This window comes from Theobroma cacao, chromosome 4 (genome assembly GCF_053813885.1).
Source record: "Theobroma cacao isolate CCN51 chromosome 4, ASM5381388v1, whole genome shotgun sequence".
Lineage (NCBI taxonomy): Eukaryota > Viridiplantae > Streptophyta > Magnoliopsida > Malvales > Malvaceae > Theobroma > Theobroma cacao.
Genome location: NC_142642.1, coordinates 27,813,573 through 27,840,508, shown reverse-complemented (window position 1 = coordinate 27,840,508; position 26,936 = coordinate 27,813,573). Strand labels below are relative to the sequence as shown.

At 30.6% G+C, this 26,936-nt stretch overlaps 1 protein-coding gene across 4 annotated transcripts; it reads left to right on the top strand.

Moving 5' to 3' along the window:
* Positions 1 to 287: 287 nt before the first annotated feature.
* Positions 288 to 8,576, top strand: LOC18601839 (uncharacterized). 4 transcript variants are annotated; one of them, XM_088805663.1, is made up of 12 exons: positions 291 to 689; positions 2,018 to 2,198; positions 2,376 to 2,700; positions 2,860 to 2,893; positions 3,613 to 3,913; positions 3,989 to 4,439; positions 4,541 to 4,589; positions 4,737 to 4,862; positions 5,885 to 5,989; positions 6,109 to 6,200; positions 6,295 to 6,448; positions 8,124 to 8,576. In XM_088805663.1, exons 1-12 carry the CDS (start codon positions 558 to 560, stop codon positions 8,388 to 8,390), a joined length of 2,217 nt encoding a protein of 738 aa, XP_088661789.1. In that variant the 5' UTR covers positions 291 to 557; the 3' UTR covers positions 8,391 to 8,576. The 4 variants fall into 4 exon arrangements, 3 of the variants coding, with proteins under 3 accessions (XP_088661789.1, XP_017975661.1, XP_088661788.1); XR_016025897.1 differs by having other exon boundaries at positions 288 to 689; positions 2,018 to 2,700; positions 6,300 to 6,448; positions 8,124 to 8,265; XM_018120172.2 differs by having other exon boundaries at positions 2,018 to 2,700.
* Positions 8,577 to 26,936: the final 18,360 nt, after the last annotated feature.

Below are 26,936 nucleotides of genomic sequence, written 5' to 3'. Positions count from 1 at the left end.
AATTAAAACTCATAAAATATAATTTTTCATGTTTCAACTAAAAAAATAATAAAAAATAAAATTTTTAATAATAAATTAAAATTAAAATTATAAAAAAATCAATTATATTAAATGATATGTCTCGTATCTTAAACTATATTTTCACTATTTAATAAAATACAATATAATTATAAATATATATTATATTTTAATAATATGCATCATGCATTATAAAATAATGATAACAATAATAACAAACTCTCTTGAATTTGTAACCCACAGCCCAATAACCAACCCCTTGGGTTAGTAGTCCGCAGCTCACTTCAATTAAAGCTTGAAAAAAAAAAAAACCAGCCCCATCCTTCCTCCTTCGCAAACTTGACTCCCCTCTCTCTCTTCTGTCTCTGGCAATCAAAGTTTCCCACTCGCGCGCCATTTTAAACGCGTTTGCCTCTCGAAATTTCGTTTTCTTCTTTGAACCTGCAATTGTGGAAACCCTAAATTAAATGTTTTTCTTTTAATTACTCTCTCTCGCGGTTTCTCTTTTGTTTTAGATTTGATTTAACAGAAGAAAAAAAATGTCTTGTCTCTGCGTTCCGGAGGGTGAAGTTGAGGAGCTGCTTGAACATGTGCCATTAGCAACAAGACGAAAATTATTACTTTCTTGCACCGTTGCATTTAAAAACCAAGATGGAAGCTTCAATTCCCCCGTAATTACTTAAATTTTCCATTCTATTTCGTTGAATATTAGCTTTTGTGACGAAATTTGCTCATTGGTTTTAGTTTTAGTGGATGAAAATGGGATTTTAATGGTTTGTGACTGTAATTATTGATTTAGTTATTACTTTTTTTTTTGGTTGTGAAGTTTAATTCAAGTGTTTGCTTTACCTATGATGCTTTGATTAGACATTGTAAATTGAAATGGGAGGTTATGATGTATGCTTAGCTTTTTTCCCTAGGGCTAAGTGGAGGTTATTCAAAAAAACGAAACAAAAGGGACTGAAAGAGTGCATAGGAAATTAGGAACTTTGCTTTTGGAGGATTTGTTTTTTTGGGGTGATGAGAGGAATTTTATTTCTGTTAATTCTTTGTTTTGGGGGAATTATTGTTCTGGCAATTGTACGTCCATCACAGTTTGAATTCTTTCCAGATGGTGGGAGCGGACGAGTTGGTATCACTGACTCTCTATGATTTTAGTTTGAACTTTGGAGGTGAGGGCATGAGTCTATCAAGGCTTAGGGTACAAGTGAAAAGAGGAGAATTTCAGTATGGTTAAGACATAAGAAGAAAGAATGTCTCAGGGAAGGATCCATAGAGAGAGATGTGTTCATTTGTTCTTTTTGTTTATTATGTGCGCATTTTTTTTATTGTTCTCAACCCCTCAAATTCTAGGGTTGGGGATTTGTGATTGTAACTTCCATTCACTCCTGAGTTAATCCATTGATCCAGAATTTGACGTTCAGTAAAGAATCTTTTTTTTTCTTCTTTTCTGTTCCTCTGTTTTTCTCATTTTCACCCTCTTCCCTTTAGTTGTTAATGGGTTGAAATACAAGGAACAGATCTAATGGTGTATCATAAGTGCCATTTTCCAATGGCATACTTTTGTAACTTAGTATGGATCGATACCAAGTCCAAATGGTGACTTGAAAAGGAAACTTCTTTGTTAGTGTGGTTGATTGTTTAAGTAAGTTCTTTCCTCTTTGATTGTTGAGTTTATTTGAGCTAATGGCTTAACATGTGAGGTGACTTCATCTGTTGAACTAGAGTGGACTGTGTGTAGGACATCTGGATGTCCTGTTAGTAAATAACATGAGCTTTATCTTCTGTAGTTGAAATGAGATCACTCTAAGTTGGATGCCAAATGAATATAAGACTAAAACTATTGCCATTTCATGTGAATTTCAAATTAGCAACTATTGCTGGCCAGAAAAAGAGGGCAACTATTGTTTGTTATGTGTATTTACGTTTTGACTTGCTCTTGTTTGCTTGTTTCTAATTTTTTTCCCATGGTATATATATTGGAGATTGGTATATGCAGGGCCTTCTCTCTTTCCCTCCTTGCTCTGTTGGAGATCAGGTGCATCAAGATTTGCCACAAGAAAGTCATCCCTTTGGTTCTGGTGCAGTTGGTCAAGGTTCTCAGTATGCCACTTCTTGCCAAGATGTAGGTTTGCCTATAAATGGCAACAGCCAAGGAAGTCAAGCAGGTCAGCTGACAGGTACTGGAACTAATGCTGATGCTTCAGCAATGGGGAAAACCAATGTTGGTGTTCCTTTGCCTTCAAATAATGTGCCATCAAATGTTTCTGATATTGTAAAGGTTGGCTGTGGTCATAAAATTCTCCTGAGTTTATCAAAAGATGATACAAATAGTTCTGCCTATACTGGTGTTGTAGCTTCTTGCCAATATGTGAGTTTGCCTATAAGTGGCAACAGCCAAGGAAGTTTAGCAGACCAGCTGACAGGTACTGAAGCTAATGCTGATGCTTCTGGGCTGGCGAAAGTTAATGTTGATGTCCCTCTGCCTCCAAATGTTTCTGATATTATGAAGGTTGACTGTGCTGATAACATGCTGCTTAGTTTATCAAAAGATGATACAAATAGTTCTGCCAATACTGGTGTTATAGCCGTGAATACCATGGATAAAAAGTTCAGTGACTTTACATTTGGTGAACTTGACCACATTGTATTGAAAGAAAGACGAAAATTGCTTTTAAAAAGGTGCCATTTTGTCTCTGGTAATTATTGCTTATTTCAAGTTAGGCCATGGGTTAATATGTTGTACTTTTTTGAATTTTCTTTTTCCCTGTGTTCTTTTTTGTAATTTTCCAGAATTCTGGACAAGGTAAGAAATTGTTAATTTTTATGTGTGATTTGCAGGAAATTGGTGGAATTGGAAAAGCCAGCTCTAGAGGTAATTTGTCTTTTTTGAAGTTGGAACTATGACCTCTCTTTGATTTCAAAGATTGCAGGATCTTGCCGAGAACACAGTAGTAGTTCTACCATTTACCATTTTTATGTAGTGTACTTTGTATTTTTTGTATATCCACTACCTTACCTCTTCTATGAAGACAAGGATTAAATGGGGAATAGAAGTTGAATCTGAGTTTTTTCTTTCCTTGCTTTCTCTTCTCTTGCCTTGCTGGAATTGGCAAAACCAATTCTAGAGGTAACTTATGTTTGTGTTTTTTGATGTTGGAAGTAAAACTGCTGTTTGTCTTCAAAGAGTGCTGAACATACTTAGAATATGGTGGTTTCTTTACATTGTCTGTACCAGTTTTATGGGAAAACTTTGTTTCAATTTGTGTCAATTTTGCTTTGTAGTTTCTTCTTTACCCACTACCTCTTTTATGAATAAAAAGATTGGATAGTCAATAGAAATTGCAATGAGTTTTTTCCTCTCTTTCTCTCTTTTCCAAATGTCTCTTCTACTGATTACAGTTGTTGAATTGAGGATAATTTTACTCTGAAGTCTGAACTTTGATTTCTTAGCTCATGGTTGATGTGTGGATCCTTGCTGTTAGGGTATATGTGGTGTATGCTTATATTCAAGCATTTTCCTTCACCCTTTTGAATTATTTTTTTTTCTTTTCTATTTTCTGTTTTTTATATAACTTAATTAATGGTACATAGGGTACTTCTGTTGGGTTGGCAGAAGATCTTATGCAATACTCTGCCGGGAGAATGGAACAAGAGCTTCAGCCTACTGATGGAGAATGTATGATAGCTCGAAATCAATTTAATGACATTCCTATAAGAAATGCCTTTTATCTTTCTAGTTGTTCAGCAAATGGTTCATCTAGTTTGGAATACTCTGCTGGGAGAATCAAAGAAGAGCTTCAATTTGTTGATGGAGAATCCTGGTTGGCTGGAAACGAATTTAATGACATTCCTACCAGGACTGCTTCTGATCTCCAAAGAACTTCCGCAACTGGTACATCAAATTGTATTGTTTGTGCACTGTCTGTTACAGGTAAACAATATTCACTATTACCTGGTTGTTGTGTAGGGACTGAAGCAGCTAGGTCAGGAAATAGAAAGGAAGAAAGCAGCATAATATATTCCTCTGAGAGAACATCCATGGAGTTCAAGGCACGTGATGGAGATGAGTCTGCTCCTACAAGTACAGATAATATATACAGTTCAACTCCAAATACTTCTGTCAAAGTCAAAGTTGAACCACTGGATGGCAATAACTTTCAAAATCCAGAAAGGAGCACTTTGGGTAACATGGTATCAGTGAAGTGTGAAGAAGACATCTCCGATGGAATAGACCATATGCTACTATGCGATCGGATGAAGCTGCTGAAATCGATTGAGGATTTTGAATATAATGCTTCCAAGAACTTTGAGAGCTTGAGGAAAACTGAGCCTGCTGCCTTTGGATTTATCCCCATTGTTTCAGAGTCTGCCAAACCAATAAGGGTACACCATCCAAGGAAAAGAAAGAAGACTGCCACGTAGGATCTGTTTTGCCCTTTAGTTGCACCCACTGTTTTTGAATTGTGCTTCTGTGTAATTGATGTCTCAGGAACTTATTGCTTGTGAAAACTAATTGCAGGGATTCAGTTGAAACAGCTTTAGAAGAAGATGCGCCTGGACTTCTCAAGGTACTGTCTGCATTTTACTTTCTTCTTTATGATGAAACATGGGGGGTTGGTTTTCTATAGGAATGTCAAGTGGCTGGTTGTTTGTGTACATTATAGCTACTAGGGCTGCATTTTCATCTTCTGGTTACTTAAATGTTTCACTTGCAGGTTTTGCTTGATCAAGGTGTGTCAGTCGATGAAATCAAGCTTTATGGGGAGTCACAGAGTGATGATGCCTTAGATGAATCATTCGACGAAGACAGCTTCTCAGAGCTTGAAGCTGTGATGACAAAGGTTTACAAGGGTTATGACATGAAAATTTCATTTGCTGTTGCTTTTCCTACTCATTTTGTGCAGTTTTGTTTTTGTCTTTTTTCAATGTGTTTTGTTGCTTAATTCAAAGGGATCTGACAGATCAATTTTTAAAGATACTTGCAAAAAGTTGAAAAAACTAAGTGCTAGTATTTGGTTTATCTATAAATAAGCTACCAAGTAATATTGTAACTTGATTGAATTTAAAAATGGAGCTAGACTATCACTATCAATAGATTAATGGTTTTATTCCCCAATCATTGCTGAGAACTTTCCTATTTGAATAAGTTGCATGCAAAATGTAAAGACAATTTGTTTTCTGCTTATTGAAGGGCTCTAATGAATTGAGTTGTAGTGTTAAAGTTGGACACGTGGAAGAACTTCTGATCTTGCACTTTTCCGCATTAGTTCAACTTGGTTTTGGTTTGGGAGAAAAACTTAATGAAATGAATAATAGTGGTTTGAAATAATTTCCAGCAGCATTAAATCAATTAGTATAAATAGCTCAAGCCAAATAGAACTGAAAATGATTTGTGGTTCAAATTTGTTTGTTGTTTTTATAAAATACTTGGTGTTCTACTATGGATAAATTTGATCTGCTAGGATCAGTTTGAATTGCCTGCGAAAAAAATTATACAATTGTTTTGTTTTATGTTTTTATGCATGCATGTACACATCATACCACAAAGATGGGTGTAAGTTGGTCAATGGTTTATTTGGGTTTAAGAACCGCACCTACTGTTCAAAAGACAATTTTAAGTTGGTAGTTTTCATCTAACTTTAAAATGGACACTATATGAATTATTTCTTCTGTAGCTTCTCTTTGACAGTATGTAAAGGATAATACTGTCTGAACCATTTTTAATTAGCAGTGAGCAGGAATGTTAATTATCTATAAACTCAGATTTCTCTAGTTTCCAAAAGTTTTTCTACCACATAGGATGAAGATGCTTTTCCTTTTAATTGGATTCTGATGTTAGCTTTTCTATTAATAATGTTTGCAGCTACTTTCTCAGCGCAGCTCTTTATTGAAGTTTGCCCCTTTTCGATGCACAAAGGGCCCAAAACCTACTTATTGCTTGGCTTGCCTATTCTCACTTGTGGAGCAGGTAAAAAGCTTTCTACGACTTAAATATCTTGAATCTCTGTGTGATAATAAGTTTTTCTATCATCAATAATAATTGCTTGTTTAATTTATACCTTTTCTAATCTTTTCCTGCTCTTTCAGACCCGGTATCTGCAGTTTCGTAGTTGGCCAGTTGAATGGGGTTGGTGCCGAGATCTTCAGTCATTTATATTTGTCTTTAAAAGACATCACAGGTGAATAATCTGCAAAATGAATTATGTTTTGAAGTCTGCTTTTTCCTATTTATTATTTTGGATGATTTGATATTTTATTTTGACCCGAATGCAGAATAGTCCTAGAACGCCCGGAATATGGTTATGCAACATACTTTTTTGAGCTGTTAGATTCCTTACCCATGGACTGGCAGGTCAAGCGATTGGTGACTGCCATGAAGCTTACTAGCTGTGGCAGGATTACGCTGATTGAGAATAAACCGTTGTCGGTAATAATTCATTCCTTTTATTTTGATAACTGCTAGTGCTTTGGTCAGAATGTTGGATTTCTTGGCAAATGGATTTATGTGTTATAAGTTCTATAATTTTTGCTTGGTTTTTGTTGAGCAATATATAATTTACTATCATAACTACAGAATGACAAGTTATAACATTATTAAAAGGAACATTGTAAATTGCTTATTTAGTTATATTGGAGATTATGATATACCATAAAACAAGTTTTAACATCTTGATTCTGGATAAGGAGAATGATAAACTGATGAAGCACCCAAGCATTTGGCTTTTTGTTTGATGTATAATCCCCCTGCCTAAAGAGTAGGGTTCAAATCTCCCCTCTCCCAATTAAAAAAAAAAAAAAAACTGATGAAGATCCAACCATGGGATCCTAGTTTGTTGTACGAAATGGAAACCTTTAAACTCAACGGAAAATTCTATATGACAGCAATAAATGTGCAATGGCAATGAATGTTCGGCTGTTAAGTATTAGCATACACAAAAGATGGAGTGTAGTTGAGATGAGAATAGCAAAATGGATGCGTGAGTGTATTAAAAAGCTAAGATTAAAAATTGAAGTCCAGAAAGGTGGCAATAGCACCAATTTAGAAGGAGATGAGGAAAAAGGCTTTGTTTGGTACTTTTAGATAACCCCAAAGTGTGAAAAGGCTTTGTTATTATGTTTTAAAAATGTATTTGTTTTCTAATTGGTAGATCGATAAATTATTTCCTTTTCATTGTTACTCAAAAGTCTAGTCTAGTGTGTAGATTATCTTTTCAGGGGATATGGAGGAAGCCTATGAGAATTCTTATTTAAATAGAATAAGAAAGAAGCCTATGTGAAATTCTTACCTTGAGGTCATCACAAATATGATATTTTTTTGGGCTTTTCAGAATTAAGATTCTATTAAGCACTGAGTCTTATTTCGTGAAGGCTGTTTGTATGTTATTACTAGTATTTGATGTTTTTTTCCACATTGAAAAATAAGAAATTAGTTGTCCTTTTTTTTAGGTATACAGTTTCTTTTAGATCAATTAAAAATCATCATAGATATTCTATGGGGCTTTGCAGCTTGTATACAGCCATGAGAATGTTACTCCATTCTCAATTGAATGTTTTAAATTATATTCTGAAAAATGAGTTTGGAATACAGGAAAAAAAGGTGGAATATTAATCTGGTTTTTATCAGTCCATATGCTTGACTCTTTGTTCATTTGTGTCAGAGTTTGTCATTGTTATATGCTCAGAGCTCTTTATGGATAATTGGGCTATAACTTGATTTTCCTTGCTTACTTTCCTTTCCTTAAAAGATGTTTTATGTCTAAGCTCATGATGATAGTTTTTACTTGTATCTTACCTAAAACTCAACTGCTTTTGTCAAGCATGAGGAAAACCAACTTGCTAGAGTTTCAAAAGACTTTTTTTTTCTTTTTCTGCCAGAGTTTTCCTAAGTGTGTTTGCAGAAAAATGAATACATTGAATATCCTTTTTTCATGGGTTATGTTTTCTAAAAATGTAGTAATATAGAATACAAAAATTGAGAACATTAATTTGATAGATTTTGTGTGTGATTTGAAGACTAGGGAAGCAGAACTGACTGCATCTCTAGGTTATTTGATACAATGAGATGTTTTCATTGAAGTATCTGCATCTGATCTTCGGTTCAGGTTGGAGAAGACTTGACTGAAGGCGAGGCAAAGGTGTTAATGGAGTATGGTTGGATACCAAATACTGGCTTGGGAACAATGCTCAACTACCGTGACAGAGTTGTTCATGACCGGAAGAATGAAAGTGACAGCTCAGAATGGAGATCAAAGATAGGAAAGCTGCTAGTAGATGGGTACAACAGTGGAACTATTGTTTCAACCAGTCTGACCGAGAATGTGAATGAAGGCAAGGATGGTGTGAATGCACAGATTAAGGTGGAATTGTGATTAGAGATTGATCCCTAGAATGTAAATATTTTCCATGCATAAAGGAACATCTTGAAGGCTTTTAGGCAATCAACCACTAATGAATGAGTTCAAACTCCAGTCTAACAGGAAATGCCTATTCAGACTGATTGCTTCCATGTAGTCAGGTAAATGGGGATACTGGGAATCCTCCTGTTTTTCTTTGTCTATACTCTGGGTCTTCCATTTTTTATCCACTCCGTCGATGATCAGATGCAAGATTATTCAATCTTGTTTTGAATGCAACAATCTACCAGTGAATTTGCCAGAATCAAATGTTCTTGGATAGGGGTCTTAAGACTGGACTGGGTAGGTTTCTGGTTCTAATTTTATGAAAGGGACCCCTCTTTGGGTACTTTCCTGGGCTCTAGGTCCCTATCCTACCCACAGAACCCTTCTTTTGGCCTTAAGATATCTATAAAATGTTATTTAAAGGTAAAATTTGAGGTCTTTTTGATACTAATTGTGGTCTAAACCTTATTAGACTTGGACCACTAGAGAAGAAAGTGAATTTTTCTTTTTGTTTTACCATAGCTTTTCAAGCCATAACTTCTGACCCAATCACGATACGGAATCAGGTCTCTAAGTCTTATTAGATTTGGACCAGTTGGAGTTCAAAAATTTTTTAGGGTTTCTAACCTAATCCATGACTTGAGATCCAGTAGATTTCAGAGCCGAATTTATTACAATATATATATATATATATATATATATATATATATATATCTATATATATATATATATATATATATATATATATATATATATATATATATATATATATATATACTTGGTAATTTTAGACATAACACATTAACACGATACGAGAAAATACGGGTTAAACAAGTTTTGGATTTAGTGTTAACGTGTTTTGTGTTTAATCGTGTCTGATACGTTAAGATATGAAAATTTGTATCTTAACGTGTCAGACGCGATAAACACGTTTACTTAATCGTGTTATTATGTTTAAACGTGTATACGTGATACGTTTATTAACTTATTAAAAATTTTCATGTCTTAACGAGTCAGACACGACAAATACATTTAAAACACGTTTAAACACGTTTACTTAATCGTGTTATCATGTTTAAACGTATATATGTAATATGTTTATTAACCTATTAAAAATTAATAGCTAAAGATTATTTTAATCTTATACAAATAATTTTAAATAATTATTTTAATAAGTTTTTTTTTAATTTTATAAAGATAATAATGTAATTATTATGATTGAAAATTATGAATGATTTTTGATATTATTAGTATTTGAAGGTTAGATGTTAATGATATATTTTATCATATTATATGATAATTAATTTTATATATGTTATTTATATTAAATTTTATTATATTTGATGTTATTATTATTTTTGTTTTGTTATAATTATTTTTATAATTATAGATTTTAAATTTAAATAATAGAATTATATTCAATTGTAAATACTTTTATTTAATCGTATTAAATGTGTTAATAGTGTTAAATGTATTATTAATCATGTCGTGTCGTATATTAACACGTTTAATAAACGTGTTAATCGTATCGTGTCATGTTATACGTTTATTAAACGTATGCGTGTACGTGTTTTAAATTTAAGATACGAATATTAAACATGTCGTGTTCGTGTTTAGCCTTAACGTATTTTGTGTCTAATCGTGTTTGACACGTTTACGATATGAAAACACGAATTACCAGATTTATATATATATATATATAGGATCAATGATCATCACTCATTTGAAATACATCATAAAAAGTCTAAACCAATCTCTGATTTTGCATTAGTTTTTAATTTTTTAAAATAAATTAAAACTGCATTTATTTAACATAAAAATCATCACAACACCTATGATAATAAGAAAATCCAAAATCTCAAATAAATAACAATTATATTCAAAGCGTGCACTGTGTAAAATAATATGCAATTTAAAATTTAAAAGAGGTAATCATGTTACACGTACAATTGTCAGGGAAGAATTCGAATTTTGGATTATTTATTTCTGAAGGTAATTATTTTCTATGAATGTTGTGAAATTGAGTCTCAAAGACATTTCTCGAATTGATGTTTCATTCTAGAACAGAGAATTCTGGGGTTCTATCGCTTTCCTCATTTATAAGTGTATTGGAATAAAATCAAACCCAAAGACCAAGTGCTGTAAATGCCACCACACGTTGGCCAAAAAAACAAAAAAATCGTGTATTGTTGCATATAGCATCGTCCCAAAGGATACGTTTGAAAAACTAAATAAAACAAACAAAAGGTTAGTGTTCATGACGTTATGAATGACATCTCAAAGCTCAAGATCATGCCAGCTACTTAGGACAATAATGCTTGTATAAGAGATTGTTTATCATTTTATATTTTAACACAAATTCAAGGGTATACTTTAAACCCAAAAACTATATAATTCCCATGCCTTCTCTATTGAACTATTCTTATGACGAAACAACAGATTTGTAAAGCCAAACCCTAATTTTACATGAACAATTTAAGACTTAGAACATCACAAAAAAGTTTAGGAAAAATACATATAATTTCAATATCTACCATTCTAGGCATACCTAATTAAACCCAATTGACGTGGTTGATTATTCTAATAGTTCATAACTTGAAAAAAAAAAATCAATAAAGCAACTAACATATGTAATAAAATGGTTTATTTATTATATTAAAGGGTTATGGTATAAACTTGTACAAAAAAACAAAAGCATGTATATACATCAAGAGAATAATAATCTTTCTACAGCGTTAAAGAATTGTATACTTTTTCTTTTTGGTACAGCAATGAATAATTAGTTAATTAATTATAATAATAATAAGAGATTAATTAGCAAGCTAAAGCTAAAGCAAAGCTTTGTTGACTCATCCAAAAAGCTTGTTAATTTATACCGGAAAACATGATCTCCAAATGTAGCATGATCCCCTCTTCCTTTTTCCTTTTCTTCTTCTTTGCTTGTCAATTAGAAAATTGAACTTTCAAAAAAGGTACTGTCACACAACTAAGGCCTGATCCTAACAAAAGAAAAAAAAATGAAAAAAGAAAGGAAATCGATCAAGTATAGCTCTTTATTTTCCTATCCTAACAAACTTCAAGAGAAGATTAGTATTGCAAAAAATTATGTGTTATAAAATGATTGATACAGGTAGACCTGCCGGCAAAATCCCATTGATCATTTCAAAGACTAAAGGGAGAAAAAGCCGAATTGAGAGTGTTTAATGGGTGATGTGTCTTCATCTTACACATCCAAGTAGTTATAATTAAATGGAACCCAAAATCATAAAATGTGTGTAGTCTCCAAAACATGATGTCTCCCTTTCATTCCCCAAAGCCCCTTTCCTTTAGACAAGCCAAAGGAGGAATGTAGAAGGTTTTAGTGTGTTGGCAGAAGGATAAGGTTTTGAAATAGAAATCGATGGGGCATTACCATGAACAGAATTATATTACAAAAGAAACATTGTATATATATATGTAATTATTATCAAGTAAAAAGAAAGTGATGGATATAAAAAAATTTTGGAAAAAAGATGATGCTCTACCTAAACTCTAATTCCATGCTCCCTTTGTGGGGCTCTAATGACCTCAAAACAAAAAAGAACTGTGTATGTATATATATCTATATATATCCTCTCTCCATTTCATGCTTTGGTGGCAAGCAAAAGCTTGAGGAATAATATGTTTATGCTCCAGTTTCTGATTCCACTTTTTGGACCCATAATCGTCTCTTTGCGTGTTCGAGTCCATAGAAAAACTTTCAAACCCGTGTACACATTTGCATACTAATGATGGAAGATGTTAAAGGCGTTCATCCAAAGAAATTCACGATTAATATATCCTCTCTTTTTCTTAATTTAATATATAATTAGTGTATTAAATACTTCTGTAAAACCCGAACTTGTTAATGATTTAATTTAAAAGTAGACCTTAATATATACAATGAGAGACACCTTATCCATAAACAAGTAAAGAACAAAAGATTGGAAATGGAAGGGAGGAAGCAAATTCAAGTGCAATTCCTGTTCATTGGAAGAGACAAGAAAAGGAAGCAGTTGTTAAACATTTTTCCAAGCTTTTTAGGATCGTGGGTTTATTCCATTTACACGTCATGTTCATGGTATGCTTAAGTCATGTTAGAAACCCTAACTTTTCGAAAGGTAAAAGCGCCTGTGACAAGGGTGACGTGTGGAGCTTCCATTGGTTAATTTGAAAAGATTTAGAGGCTTATAATTATTGCATGAAGGGGAAAGAATATTATGGTTTGGAAGCAAGATTGAATATGCACTCATTGGAGCATTGATTCAGTTGGTTCATAATTGGAAAAACATGTTTTCATTCTCATTTTTTAATAGAACAAAGTGGGAGCAAAGAGGGCAGAAGGGCCCCAAATCCCACTATAACGCCAAAGGTAAACATGCTCGTGGGACGACCGGCCTATGTGATTCGGCGACCGCCCCAGTGACGGAAGGCAAGGAGAGAGAGCATAGCATGCCTACAAAAGTTTTCATGGTCCTAACCTAACCAAGATTGCCCTCATCTCCAGGGGGAACCGAAGGCCTCACAATTCATCATTTCCATTTAAAATATTTGCCAACCTCCTCCTCCTCTTCTTCTTCTTTTCTAAAGTAAGGTACATCTGCCAAGTGCCTACTTCTGTTTTCTTTGAAATAAAAGCGTGGTTTCCACCAAATGGCTTCATCTCAAGCTTGCATGCTTTTTTCTCCCAATCCATTCACTCTTCCACTTACTTTGTTTTGTCTTAAGTTTCTGTAAATTTTCTATGGAGGCAATCATTGTCAAGGGAATGCACTCCTTTTCACATGTGAAGTTTTGTCATCCACTTTATCATTTTTTTTAACACCTTCTAGGTTACTTTCTTTTTTTTTTTTTTTATAAAGACTGATTAATGGGTGTTTATCTATATTTGTAAAGATTAGTTAAAATAATTTTTATTTGATTTTATTATAATGCTCATCAAATTGAAAAGTAGATGATATATTAATTATAATTTTTTTTAGAAAAAAATCACTTTAATAAGTATCAATAATACTAGCTAACATTTTTTTTTCTTTCTTATTATCTTAATTAGGTATAAAGAAAATAAATTGATGTTCTAATTATAAGCTCAATTAACGACTTGGATAGATTATGTCATGATTAACACTAACCAATCTAATCTTGCTAATTCAAAAGTGATCACATTGTCCATCTCTCATTTGTGGTATATATCTTTTTGGAATTCTATTTGTTTTTATTTTACTTTTGTCAACTCTTCAAATGTAGCAAATTGAATGTACTTTTCACCTAATCAACTTTCATAAATCCTAACTAGATATAGTCTCCAAACCTTGTTAAGCAATGATGTCATGCAAATGCTGTTGTTGTGTGTGTGTGTGTTTTTTTTATAAATATTTTAACATAAAAATTAAATTTGGTTTTTGATGATCATGCTGACAAAATGCAACATAATATAGCATCATCAAATCTTCTACGGAAAAATTATTTTAAAAAATTAAGCTGTTTCTTTTAGAAACTACTTATATCACTGTAGCAAGTGGAGCGTAAGAATGTAAAGCTTATTAATCCAAGCAAAACCAAAATTTCCAATAATAGTTTGAGAAATATTCTCATACCCTGAGTCGAAAAAATTATTATTGAAGAAATTAATGTAAATTATAAAGAAGGAGAAAAGAATTTCTATGATCCTTCTTACAATCTTACTTCATATGCTATATTCTCAAATTATCAAGATTTAATTGGAGTTGAATTTTTTTGAGTTGTATTACAAGTATAATTAATGAAAGGGGTAAGAATTTCTATAATCAATGAAATAAATTGATATATAATTAAATAAAACTCATCATTATATTTTACCAAAATTTACTTACGACATTATATTATCAAGATTTTGACATTAAAATTTTAAATTCTAAAATTCACTTCTTAACATCAAGATAAGAATTTGTTGGTATTTGAAAATGAAACTTAAACTTAAAATTTTCATTTATAATATCAAGAAAAACCAATGAAGAATTAAAAAAATTGTTTAAATTTAATATAAGAAGAAGAAGACGTCTTTGGTAGGCAGGTGGAGGAGCCAAAAGGGCAATGCCATCCTCCCAAGATGAAGGGGATACATGTCCAAATGATTTAGTGATTGTGATGTGCGTTGCTTAGTAGGACAGGTGGATAACAAACATCCGATTCTCTGTGACCGTATTTACTGCAATTCCGCAAAGGCTGTTCACCTGAAGCTGACACCTGTACTTTAGTCAATTTTACTTTTTGGCTGGCAGGCTGGTTTCCGTCTATTCCACGCGTTTGTCGGCGAGTGGACTATTGAAAGATCCCCACAATTGACTTTGGTCTTTAAAACTTTTATAAAGAATGACTTTTGTCGTTTTGATTTCTAAAAAGTCAACTTAATCAAATCACTAGTCACATCCGATAATCGTTATTGGTAGCCCCACGCGCCACGATGCTCGCCACTCTTATAACGAAAACCACTTTATGACAAAAATATTGACTTAAGAATGTTAAGAAATTTTTTCATGTAAAATTGATTAAAATAAAAATTAAATTTTAAACTAGAAACTTTGGATATACAAATAATACTGAGGTATTTAATGCGTGCAATTATTGTTAAATAGTAAAAGGTTGAGAGAATTAATACCTTGATTATCCCAAAATCAAAATTTAGTGAATTTTAGTAAGTCCTTGTCCAAGGGTTTTCTATTTAGGGATATTAATGGGTACTTTAGAATCAAGTACTTTATAGTACCCTATTTGATTAATTGAAATTAAACTAATTTATAATCGGGTTCAAGTAGGGTTTAGATATTAAAATTATTGTCCATTACGAATTCGGGTAAGTTTCAGAGTAGTCTTAGGGCATCCATTATTCAAATTCGATTATAAATAATGATTTAAAAAATTAAATTTTAGGTATGTATATTTTGTTTATAAACTTTTTATAATTAATATAATACTTACTAAAATTTATTAATTATTCTAAATATGATTTTAAACTTTAATTTAGTTTTTATGAACTAAATTTAATTGTTATTAATAAATACATAAAAGATTAATTTAAATTTATTTTAGTTGAGTATTTAACAAGTACAAATATTCCAAGAATAGTTTCTAAGGTAAGGATTCGAATACTAATTTTAAAAAATTAAGTAGATATTTTTAAAGTTCAAATATCTTATAAAATAATAAAATTAAAATTAAAATACCCTGCGAAATTCTAAAGGAAGTAATAAATTTGGAGACGCTAGTTTAAGTTTTGACAAGCGTGTTGAGGTTAATGAAACATGGAAATGACAAGGGTGTTGCTTGTTTTGGCTTGGGGTTTCAACTCGTCACATCGTAATATAAACTTGATAAATAATGTGTGAAGGAGAATTGTAGAAATCTGGTTTGAGATTGATGCGCATGATGTTGCAATTTTGCACACGTGTTTACTACACTTATTGTTTCTAATGTCATCCACCAACCTTCGTGCTCATTGGCCACAACACTCTAAGCTATTCACCGCTACTGAAAAGTTGCTCATAATAGTATTATCTCTATACTATTGCTTTACATTTTGTGCATTGTTATATAAATATATATATATATATTTGTTATGAAAAGTAACTTAAAAAAACAAATAAAGATAATTAAAAGAATAATTAAAGAAACGAAAGAAAGTATTTAAGGGGAGAGAAAAGAGATCTTATTGAAGTGTGTGTTTACAAATGAACTGAGGAGGCCTATTTATAGGCAAATAACCCATTTATCTTGATAGAATTTATAAGATGAAGATAACACTTAGAGATTAGATGGATTAAATCCTAATCAAATTTAATTTACATCAAATCTAGATATAGATAGAATAAATGGATATTCACAAAAATATTCATAATACTCCCCCTAAATATATCTATTGTATTAAGAATATACCTTGTTAAAACCTTACAAGGAAAAAACTTCATGAAAAAAAATTCGAGTGAAAGAAAAAGAGTACATAATTCTTTTCAAGAATACACTTATGAAATACTGCCTCATTAAAAACCTTATCAAGAAAAACTCAGTGGAAAAAACCTTGATGAAGGAAAAGAGTACAATGCGTATTTTACTCCCTTAACAACTACATTATTTAAGATCTTTAAAATAACGCATCCCAATCTTTTGTACCAACTTTTCAAATGTTACAGTAAGAAAGGCTTTAGTAAACAAATCTGCTAGATTGTCACTTGAACGAATTTGTTAAACACTAATATCACCATTTTCTTGAAGGTCATGAGTGAAGAAGAATTTTGACGAAATATGTTTTGTTCGATCGCCTTTAATGTATCATTCTTTTAATTGTGCTATGCAAGCAGTATTATTCTCGTATAATATTGTTGGAATTTCTTTCTTGGTTGACAAACCACATATTTCTTGAATATGTTGAGTTACAAATCTTAACCAGAAACATTCACGACTTGCCTCATGAATTGCTAAAATTTCTGCATGGTTAGAAGAAGTAGCAACTATAGTTTGCTTTACAGAACGCCATGAAATAGCCGTACCTCCATATGTGAATAAGTAACCTGTTTGGGATCGAGCTTTATGTGGATCTGATAAATATCTTGCATTTGCATAACCAATTAAATATGATTTTAATGCATTTGAATAATATAAGCCCATATCCATTATTCCTTGAAGATATCGAAATATATGTTTAATTCCATTCCAATACCTTCGAGTTGGAGAAGAACTATATCTTGCTAATAAATTTACAACAAATGAAATATCAGGTCGTGTATTGCTAACAAGATACATTAATACTCCAATTGCCTTAAGATATGGTACTTCAGGACCAAGAAGTTCTTCATTATCCTCACGAGGTCCGAAAGGGTCTTTTTTCACATCTAATGATCTTACAACCATTGGTGAACTCAATGGATGTGTTTTGTCCATATAAAATCGTTTTAGCACTTTCGCTATATAATTAGATTGATAGACAAAAATTTCATTTGTCAAGTGTTCAATCTGAAGACCCAAACAAAACTTTGTTTTTCCAAGGTCTTTCATATCAAATTCTTTCTTTAAATAACCCACGACTTTTGATAACTCTTCAGGAGTTCCAATAATGTTTAGATCATCAACATAAACAGCAATTATCACAAATTCAGATCTAAATCTTTTATAAAAACACATGGGCATATTGGATCATTTTTATAGCCTTCTTTCAACAAATATTCACTAAGGCGATTATACCGCATGCATCCGGATTGTTTTAATCCGTATAAAGATTTATTTAATTTGATCGAATAAATCTCCCAGGATTTCAAATTTTGTGCTTCAGGCAACTTAAATCCTTCAGGGATTTTCATATAGATATCATTTTCAAGTGAGCCGTATAAATAGGCTGTAACTACATCCATCAAACACATTTCAAGCTTTTCATATATTACTAGACTAATTAAATATCGAAATGTAATTGCATCTACCACAGGAGAATATGTCTCTTCATAATCAATACCAAGCTTTTGAGTAAAACCTTGTGCGACAAGCTGTGCTTTATATCTCACAATCTCATCTTTCTCATTTCGTTTTCGCACAAATACCCATTTATATCCCACTGATTTTACCCCATTTGGCGTACAGACTATAGGTCCAAAAATTTCATGTTTTTCAAATGAATTTAATTCCATTTTGATTGCTTCTTTCCATATTGGCCAATCATTTTTATATCTACATTCTTCAACAGATGTAGGTTCAAGATCTTAATTTTTTTTTATAATATTGAGCGCTACATTATATGCAAAAATATCATCGACGTTTATTTCATTTCGGTTTCATTGATAACTTGTTGGCCTGATGAGTACAAGTACTGCTGCATGCAAAATGGCATGTCCCCAAGCAGAATTAGGAGTTTGGATTTCATAAGTAATGGCCTTGCAATCAGTTTAAGGCGTTTGGTAAACGATTTTGCTAGACCATTTTGTGTATGAACATGACTAACAGATTGTTCAACATTTATTATAATAGACATGCAATATTCATTAAAAGCTTGAGACATAAATTCATCAGCATTGTCAAAGTGAATTGTCTTGATTGTATAATCAGAAAAATGTGCTCACAGACGAATTATTTGTGCAAGTAATCTTACAAATGTCAAATTGCGAGTTGATAACAAGCACACATGTGATCATCTTGTTGATGCATCAATTAAAACCATAAAATATCTGAATGGTCCACATGATGGATGTATGGGTCCACATATATCATCCTGAATACATTCCAAAAACATAGGGGATTCAATCCCAACTTTTGCTGGTGATGATTTTATAATTAATTTACCTTGAGAGCATGACTAATAGATTGTTCAACATTTATTCCAATAGACATGCAATATTCATTAAAAGCTTGAGACATAAATTCACCAGCATTGTCAAGGTGAATTGTCTTGATTGCATAATCAGAAAAATGTGCTCACAGACGAATTATTTGTGCAAGTAATCTTGCAAATGTTAAATTGCGAGTTGATAACAAGCACACATGTGATCATCTTGTTGATGCATCAATTAAAACCATAAAATATCTGAATGGTCCACATGATGGATGTATGGGTCCACATATATCATCATGAATACGTTCCAAAAACATAGGGGATTCAATCCCAACTTTTGCTGGCGATGGTTTTATAATTAATTTACCTTGAGAGCATGCAGCACATGAGAATTCATTAGATTGAAAAATCTTATGGTTTTTCAATGGATGACCACATGAATTTTTAAAAATTTTTCGCATCATTATTGATTTGGGATGACCTAACCGATCAGGCCAAACATTAAAATTATCAGAAACTTCTGGTTTACATAAGTTTTAATTATTTTAATTTTTATGTAGTACATTCCAGAGGACAAAGCAGGTAATTTTTCCAATACACATTTTTTCCCTAATATAATAGATGTAATATGAAGATATTCAGTGCCTCTTTCATTTGTTGTCTCAATATGATATCCATTCAAACGAATATCTTTAAAACTTAATAAGTTTCTTTAAGACCTTGTAGAAAATAATGCATCTTTTATTATGAACTTTGTTCCTCCGAGTAGTGAAATATTAACTCTTTCAGAGCCTTCAATTAATCTTGTACTACCAGATATTGTATTGACATTAGCTTCTTCCATTGTCAAGTGGAAAAAATATTTCTTGTCTTTAAATATAGTGTGCGTTGTAGCACTATCTATTAGACAAATATCTTCATCATTGATCTTGGATCTAACCAGATGAATATCCATATTTTCTTCAAGAAAATAAAATATATATAGTAAAAAACTTATATAAGAGAACATTAAATATAAACTTTGTTATTAAAATACAAAAAAAACTTCCTAATAGACATATTAAAACACATTAACTTAATAGAATTATACTAAACATACCAAGTTCCTAATAGAGTTGTACTAAAACACATCAACAAATAATTTAAGAAATTTCATTATTGGGATTTTCATCACCAATCAAATGATCAATTTGTCCTTTAGGGTGGGCAAAAAAATTAGCAATGTCCAAGTGTATTACATCAACTTGGCTATCATTTTCAACAAAATTTGTTTCGATATTTTTTCTTTTATCTTTTAGTGATGCTTGATAAAGTTCAACAAGATGCTTTGGTGTACGACAAGTACGTGACCAATGGCCTTTCATACCACATCGATAACAAACATTTTCTGTATTCCTTTTACTTTGTCCACCTTTATCTTTTTCATGTATCTCTTCACTATTCATCCACTTCTAGTGGGTATTCTTATTATCAGAATAATAATTTGTGTAACTACCACGACTGCGATAAATATGACAACTTTTTCCACGTCCATGATTACGACCACGACCACGACCAGAGTTTTTAAATGATATCACATTCACTTCAGGGAATGGAGCAGAACCAATTGGTCGAGATTCATGATTTTTCATTAATAACTCGTTATTTTCCTCAGCCACAAGGAGACATGAAATCAGTTCAGAGTATTTCTTAAAACCTTTTTCACGATATTGCTGCTGCAGAAGCACGTTTGAGGCATGAAAAGTAGAGAATGTTTTTTTCTAACAAATCAGCAGCAGTCACATTTTCTCCACACAATTTTAGTTTAGAACTAATTCTGTATAATGTTGAGTTATACTCAACTACAGTTTTAAAATCTTGCAATCGCAGATGCATCCAATCATAACGAGCTTTTGGTAGAATTACTATTTTTTGGTGGTCATATCTCTCCTTTAGACTTTTTCAAAGATTGACTGAATCTTTTATTGTGAGATACTCAATTCCTTCATGAAGATGGTGGCAAAGGAAAATCATTATTTTGCCTTATCCTGATTGGATGCTTTATTTTCTTCTTTGATTGTGTCTCCAAGACCCATAGTATCTAAATGGATTTTAGCATTTAGAATCCAAGATAGATAGTTCTTGCCGGTAATATCAAGAGCCACAAATTCAAGCTTTGTAAGATTTGACATTGTGATAGCTTAAAAGAAAAACGTAAATGTTAGTATTACATAATATATCGTAATTGGCAAGCAAAATAATAAATTGACTGATGAAAAACAATTAATATAAAATTGAAAATTGACTTATTATAAATTGGTAAAATTTGGGAAAAACACTGAAGTGATAATAGACAAAAATCACCTGAAGAAAAATTGAACTTCGACTTTGTGAAACTTAAGTGTGGAAATTAGAGAATTGTGCTGATAACGTATTACGAAAAATAACTTAAAAGAACAAATAAAGATAACTGAAAGAACAATTAAAGAAAAGAAATAAAGTATTTAGGGGGAGAAAAGAAATCTTATTGAAGTGTGTGTTTACAAATGAACTGAAGGGGTCTATTTATAGGCAAATAACCTCTTTATCTTGATAGAATTTACAAGATAGAGATAACACTTAGCGATTAGATGGATTAAATCCTAATCTAATCTAATTTACATCAAATCTAAATATAGATAGAATAAATAGATATTCACAAAAATATTCATAACAATATTCATAAAATAACAAAATTTATGTACTTTACAATTGTTTAGTCTTAGTTTTAGGAAAATTTCACGAGTTTCTATAAATACTAATTAAGGTGTTATGTGAAAAAAATTTATAGATAATTAGTAATTATATTTCTTCTCTTTTAAATTGGTTAAAGTAATGCATTAAATAAAAATTAGTAAAACCAATTTATAAATTTTTTAAAACCTATTTATACAAAATTAACCTCAACCAAACCAATCCAACCTTATATATAGTGGTCAAGTTCAATGGAGAATCCTACTTGAGCCAACTTAAAAAATGTAATTGTCATATATAAAACCTATGAGTGGTCCAACTTGTCTAACATTCGATGTGATTATTGTTAAGACCCACCATTTAATTAAAACGTTTATATCACTTTTTTCGGGATAAGTGTTTGTAGTATCTTATTAATGCCAGTTAACGCATGCTCAAGGGGAAAACACAAATGATTATGTTTGAAAAATCTTTAAAACTCAAAACACAATGATTAACAAAGCAGGATTCTGTTCATATCTTGATTTGGTTTAATATTGCTGTTTTTCTCCCCTCCCCTCTCTTTTTCTTCTGTTAATCAACATTAGGAAGAAATCTCAGAAACAAGCCATTTTTTTATTTTCCATTTTCATTAAGAATTGAACCTAGAAATAAGCTCGATTTTCCTCTTTATAAATTATTAGAGATGTCATAGCCGTTTTAATTTTAACATTGTATTAAATCAAGGACCTTTGTCTCCTAATCAAGGATGCTTCGGAGTCCATGCTTTGAGGTTTCAAACTTGACCTTTGTGGATTTGGTCAAGTTTGGACAAATTTTATACTTGGTTTATTGATTTGTTTGTTTAGATTATTTATTGATTTTATGCTTTGGATTATATATATTGATGATTGATTGGTTGTAATCATTATAATTTCTACTTATTTATGTAATCTTATAAAAAAGTTAAATGAAAAGACGCAAATGTAAAGGTAGGATATTGTCATGTGTGCTGTCAGCACCACTGAGATTAAACAAATGATATAATTTGTTTTCAGAGTTTTCCTTATCCTTATCTTTAGATTTAAGGATTGTATTGATATCTAAATGGAATGGTGAAAGCCAAAATTGACCATAGTTTTCAAGTATATATATAGTTTACCACACATGTAGACCACATTCTTATTCACTTTTCCTATAATAAATAAATATTTTTATTATTGAGTTAAATGTTATGATGCGATACATTATAATCAAAATTTAATAACATAAAAAAATTTTCAAAAGTTGGGCTAGTATATATGATTCAAGAAAGGAAAAAAAAAGTAGTATTAACTATATAGAATTAAAATTTGTTGAGTCTTACTTGTACAATTAATTAAATTATATAATCAGAAGGTATTAAGACTGTTGAATCGATAAATTAAGGAGAAGACTGTTGAATAAATATTGCAAAATTTAAGGGGAACAAAGGCATGAAAACTTTGTATAGGCAAAGGATAAAGTGAACCTCAAAAAAGAGTGTGAAAGGTATCAAATATGTTGAAAGGTTCACCACATACAAATAGGAACAGTTCAACTGGTTCAAAGAAGGTGGGGAGATTAGTTCAAGTTTTCAAACTATTTATATAAAAAAAAGTTTGCACTGCCACCACAAATCGCTATCTTTGAATGGATGCACTGAATTCCTCTTGTTTAACTCTATTCTTTTCATCTCACTCCAAAGACAATTGGTCAATACTTTTACTTTGATCCCCATCCCCCTTCTTATCGTTCTCTAACCGCGTTTTCTTGGTCATTCCCAAGTCAACACCTTTTATTTAATTTCTTTTCATGAAAAGTGAAGTGATGGCAAAAGGTAATTTTCTTTCAATCAGATTACGATATAATTATTTTCAAGGGAGAGAGATTCAAACTTATACTTTTAAGTAAAGAAATCATTTACTAATCAATAAATCAAATATTCAGATACAGATTATGACATTATTAAAAGTTTTAATTGCAATTATATTCATTCTTATTATATAAATAAATTAATAAAATCAATATTAGTTAAAGACTTCGATTCAAAAATCTCAAATTTGAACATAAAATTTACAAGATAAGAGAAGATTATCACTTATTATATACATAGAAAATGTAAGTATATAATAAAAAAATAAACATAAAAATAGGGTAAAACCTAAGTCTTATATAAACATCTTTCTTGTGAGTGACACAAGGTTCATTAGAATGGGCAAAAAGTAGGAATTTATATTTAGTTTAATTACAAATTAAAAAAACCACCTGCCGTCAAGTGTATGTCTCCTAATGAAAAAGTTTTCTTAAAAATTAAGATTAGGGAGCATGATTATTCAACATTTTGTACAGGTCTAGCACTACTAATTGAAGTGATTAATGCACTTTTAATTTTATCATCCATGTGGCTATGTCATATCTTGTCACATTAACTTTTAGATGTGATTTCAATTAAAAAATTAAATGTTATTGAGATTCTTTACTTTCGGGGTTAAATTCAGCTGAGTTAAGATGAGAGTAAAATGGGAGGGTACATGAAACTATATTATATTATATGTTAAGAAGAGTATAAAATCATAGTTAATTACGTACCTAAGGTAGGGCCGTATCCTCCTTTAGTTACGGGGGGCTGTGTCTTCCAAAACTTTTAAATTTTTTTATATTATATAAAATTTTTAATTTTTTTATATATTTTCTTAATGGTTTCTTCAAAATAATTTTTTATTTAATAATTAATAAAAATAAAGAAAAACAAAATGATCTCACGTGCTTCACCTAATTTTAAAGTTTTTTTTTTGTTTTCTTATTACAATTTATATTATTATTTACATTTATATTTGTTTTTTTGTTTATTTCTATTTTATTTGCCCATATGTTCTAAGCTTTTATAGATTTTCTTCTCCAAATTTCTACAAACCATCAACTATATTCTTTTTCTTTCCCTTTTCTTATGTCATGTGGGTTATATTATCTATTTGTCATGTTTTTTATTTCTGTTATGTGTATTTTATTTTTTATGATTTTAATTTTTAAAAATTAATAAATTATTATGTAATTTTTAAATATAAGTTGTAGTATTACATTGTTACTTAAAGTTTCATCCAATGTATCATTTTTTTATTAATCATGATTATGTAAGAAAAAATTATATTGAGTATACCTTTTTGTGTGTTGTACGTTTTATATTTAGTTGAAATGAAATTCTTAATCATGTATATCATATTTAAGTATTTATATTTTATGCATTATAGTTTTATATTTAGTATTATAAGTTTAAATAGAAATAAAATAAGAATATTGGATATTGATTGCATTGATTTTTTTTTTTAGATTTGATTAAAGTGTGAGTAAATTGAAAATAATTGACAAATCCTTTAAAAGAAAAGATGTAAATCGTCTTAATAATTCTCCTATATTAAGCTACAAAGCCTCAATTGCTTCAACTCATGCACAAGAGCAATGTGAATCAAAACGCCCAAGACTCAATTTTAAAGAAATAGATGTTTTTCTAGTACATAAGCAATAATTGATGAATTTGAATTCAAGAAATACGGTGGATCACAATTTTCTTAAAAGACTATTATAAGTTTTTCTTTGAGCATAATTTTCTTAAAAGACTATTATAAGTTTTTTTTTCTTGATTTATATGGTTATATAAAATTATTTTCTATTATCAATCTTTTAATTGTTCGTTAAGTTCAATATATTAGTTTTTAAAATTCTTAACCTGTATTCATCTGTCTTTGGCTCCAAACAAAAGTTGATTAACTCAACTTCTAATAAAAAATCCATTAAAATTGACTTTTTCAATAGATTTCTAAGGAAAATTCTATAAAAATATCCTTCTCTTGAAGTATAGTTGGTTATACTAGTGGTCTAAATAATTTGTTGCTAAACTTTAGTTTTTTGGATAAAAAATTGGGTTTGAAAAAACTAAAATATATCGGAAATGTAAGCTAACCCATCAGTAGTTATAATGCCAAATTTATTGAAAAATATTAAATTTACTTATAAAATTACGACAATAATAAAAGAAGTGAAGTGTTAAAAAAATCTCTTTATGTTTGACTTTTTAAACGAACGATATAAATTCAGATTGAACAAATCAAATATTTGTCATTGAAAAAAATTGGGCAATTTGTTTTTCAAAATTAAAGAAACAAGGAAAAGAAAATTTGCATAGTCAACACTCAACAAAATGGAGATGAGTTTTCAAGTCAAGAGTGGAAATGCTGTTATATGTATTATACTTCTTAATTAGCAACTTTCAAAAACATACGGCCAAGGCAAGGATTCCTTTTGACTCGGTGTTCGGATTACCTTGCTTAACCGTTAGCATATCTACCAGCTCTAGGTTTGTTGTTATTATTATTATAAAAAATAAAAATATAAAAGATTAACATAAAAAGGCAAGTAGTAAAAATATTGAACAAGCTAGACTTGTTAATGGATAGGACAACGATCGTGAAGCAAGATTTTTAAGCTCGAGTTCGATATGGGATATTATTATATTAAAAATTATTTTTTGTTTAATTTTAATTTTAAAATATATTTAAATATTATTTTAAACATTTTAATAAAATTTAATAAACAATTAGACCAAATCTAGATTTTAGGAGTGTCAACTAGAGACAATTCGAGTTGTGGACACTTCTAAACCAAACGAAGCCTTAAGAGACTTGTATTTTCCCCAGTCAGCACTTTATTTTGTTTTCAAATTAATTTTCAATACTATTTTCTAAATTATTGATGTCAGATATTTACTTTCAATAATAGTTTTGTATCAATAGATGAATGATAATCATTGGTCTTCTATTCGACCTATTTATATAAATGTTATGTAATAGAACTTAATTAGAATGTATATGAAGAAAATTAAGCAATTAAACCTATATAATTGTGTTTGGAGAGATTATTCAACGTCACGGGTGGACATTGAGAATATTCAAGTTTTCTATAGTTAATAATCAAATTGCTATATCCCAAGTTGCAAATCTTTATATGCAATCATCAAAAGGAAAAGAACTGTAGGTATTGGACTTTCATTTCATATTATTTTAGCTTATTAATACTTGAATGTACATCTTGCCGACACTATTTCCAAAAATAAGTAGTATTTCTCTTTGTTCTTTCTCCCCTTCCCTAACAATGTCTCCTGTTTTTCCTTTTGGAAGTAAATACTAGCATATATTAGTACTCAATCTGTCCTCATCAGTACAATTGATTTTCAGGTCCCATACGTATGAAATGTAAAGTATAATTATTATTAAAAATACAGAGAAACTATCCCTTTCTCATCAAATACCTTACAAGTTCATATTATTTTTCTGTAATGTCTAATTAATAATCAAATAACAATTTGTACTAGTGCAAGAATTAATTTGAGATGATCATTGTTTGAACTTCAGATGAATGGGTTGGTGAAGATAAAATAATTTGTAGTATAGTGCACTATGTATATATAGAAGCACATGCACATAAAACAATAGAGGAAAAAAAAA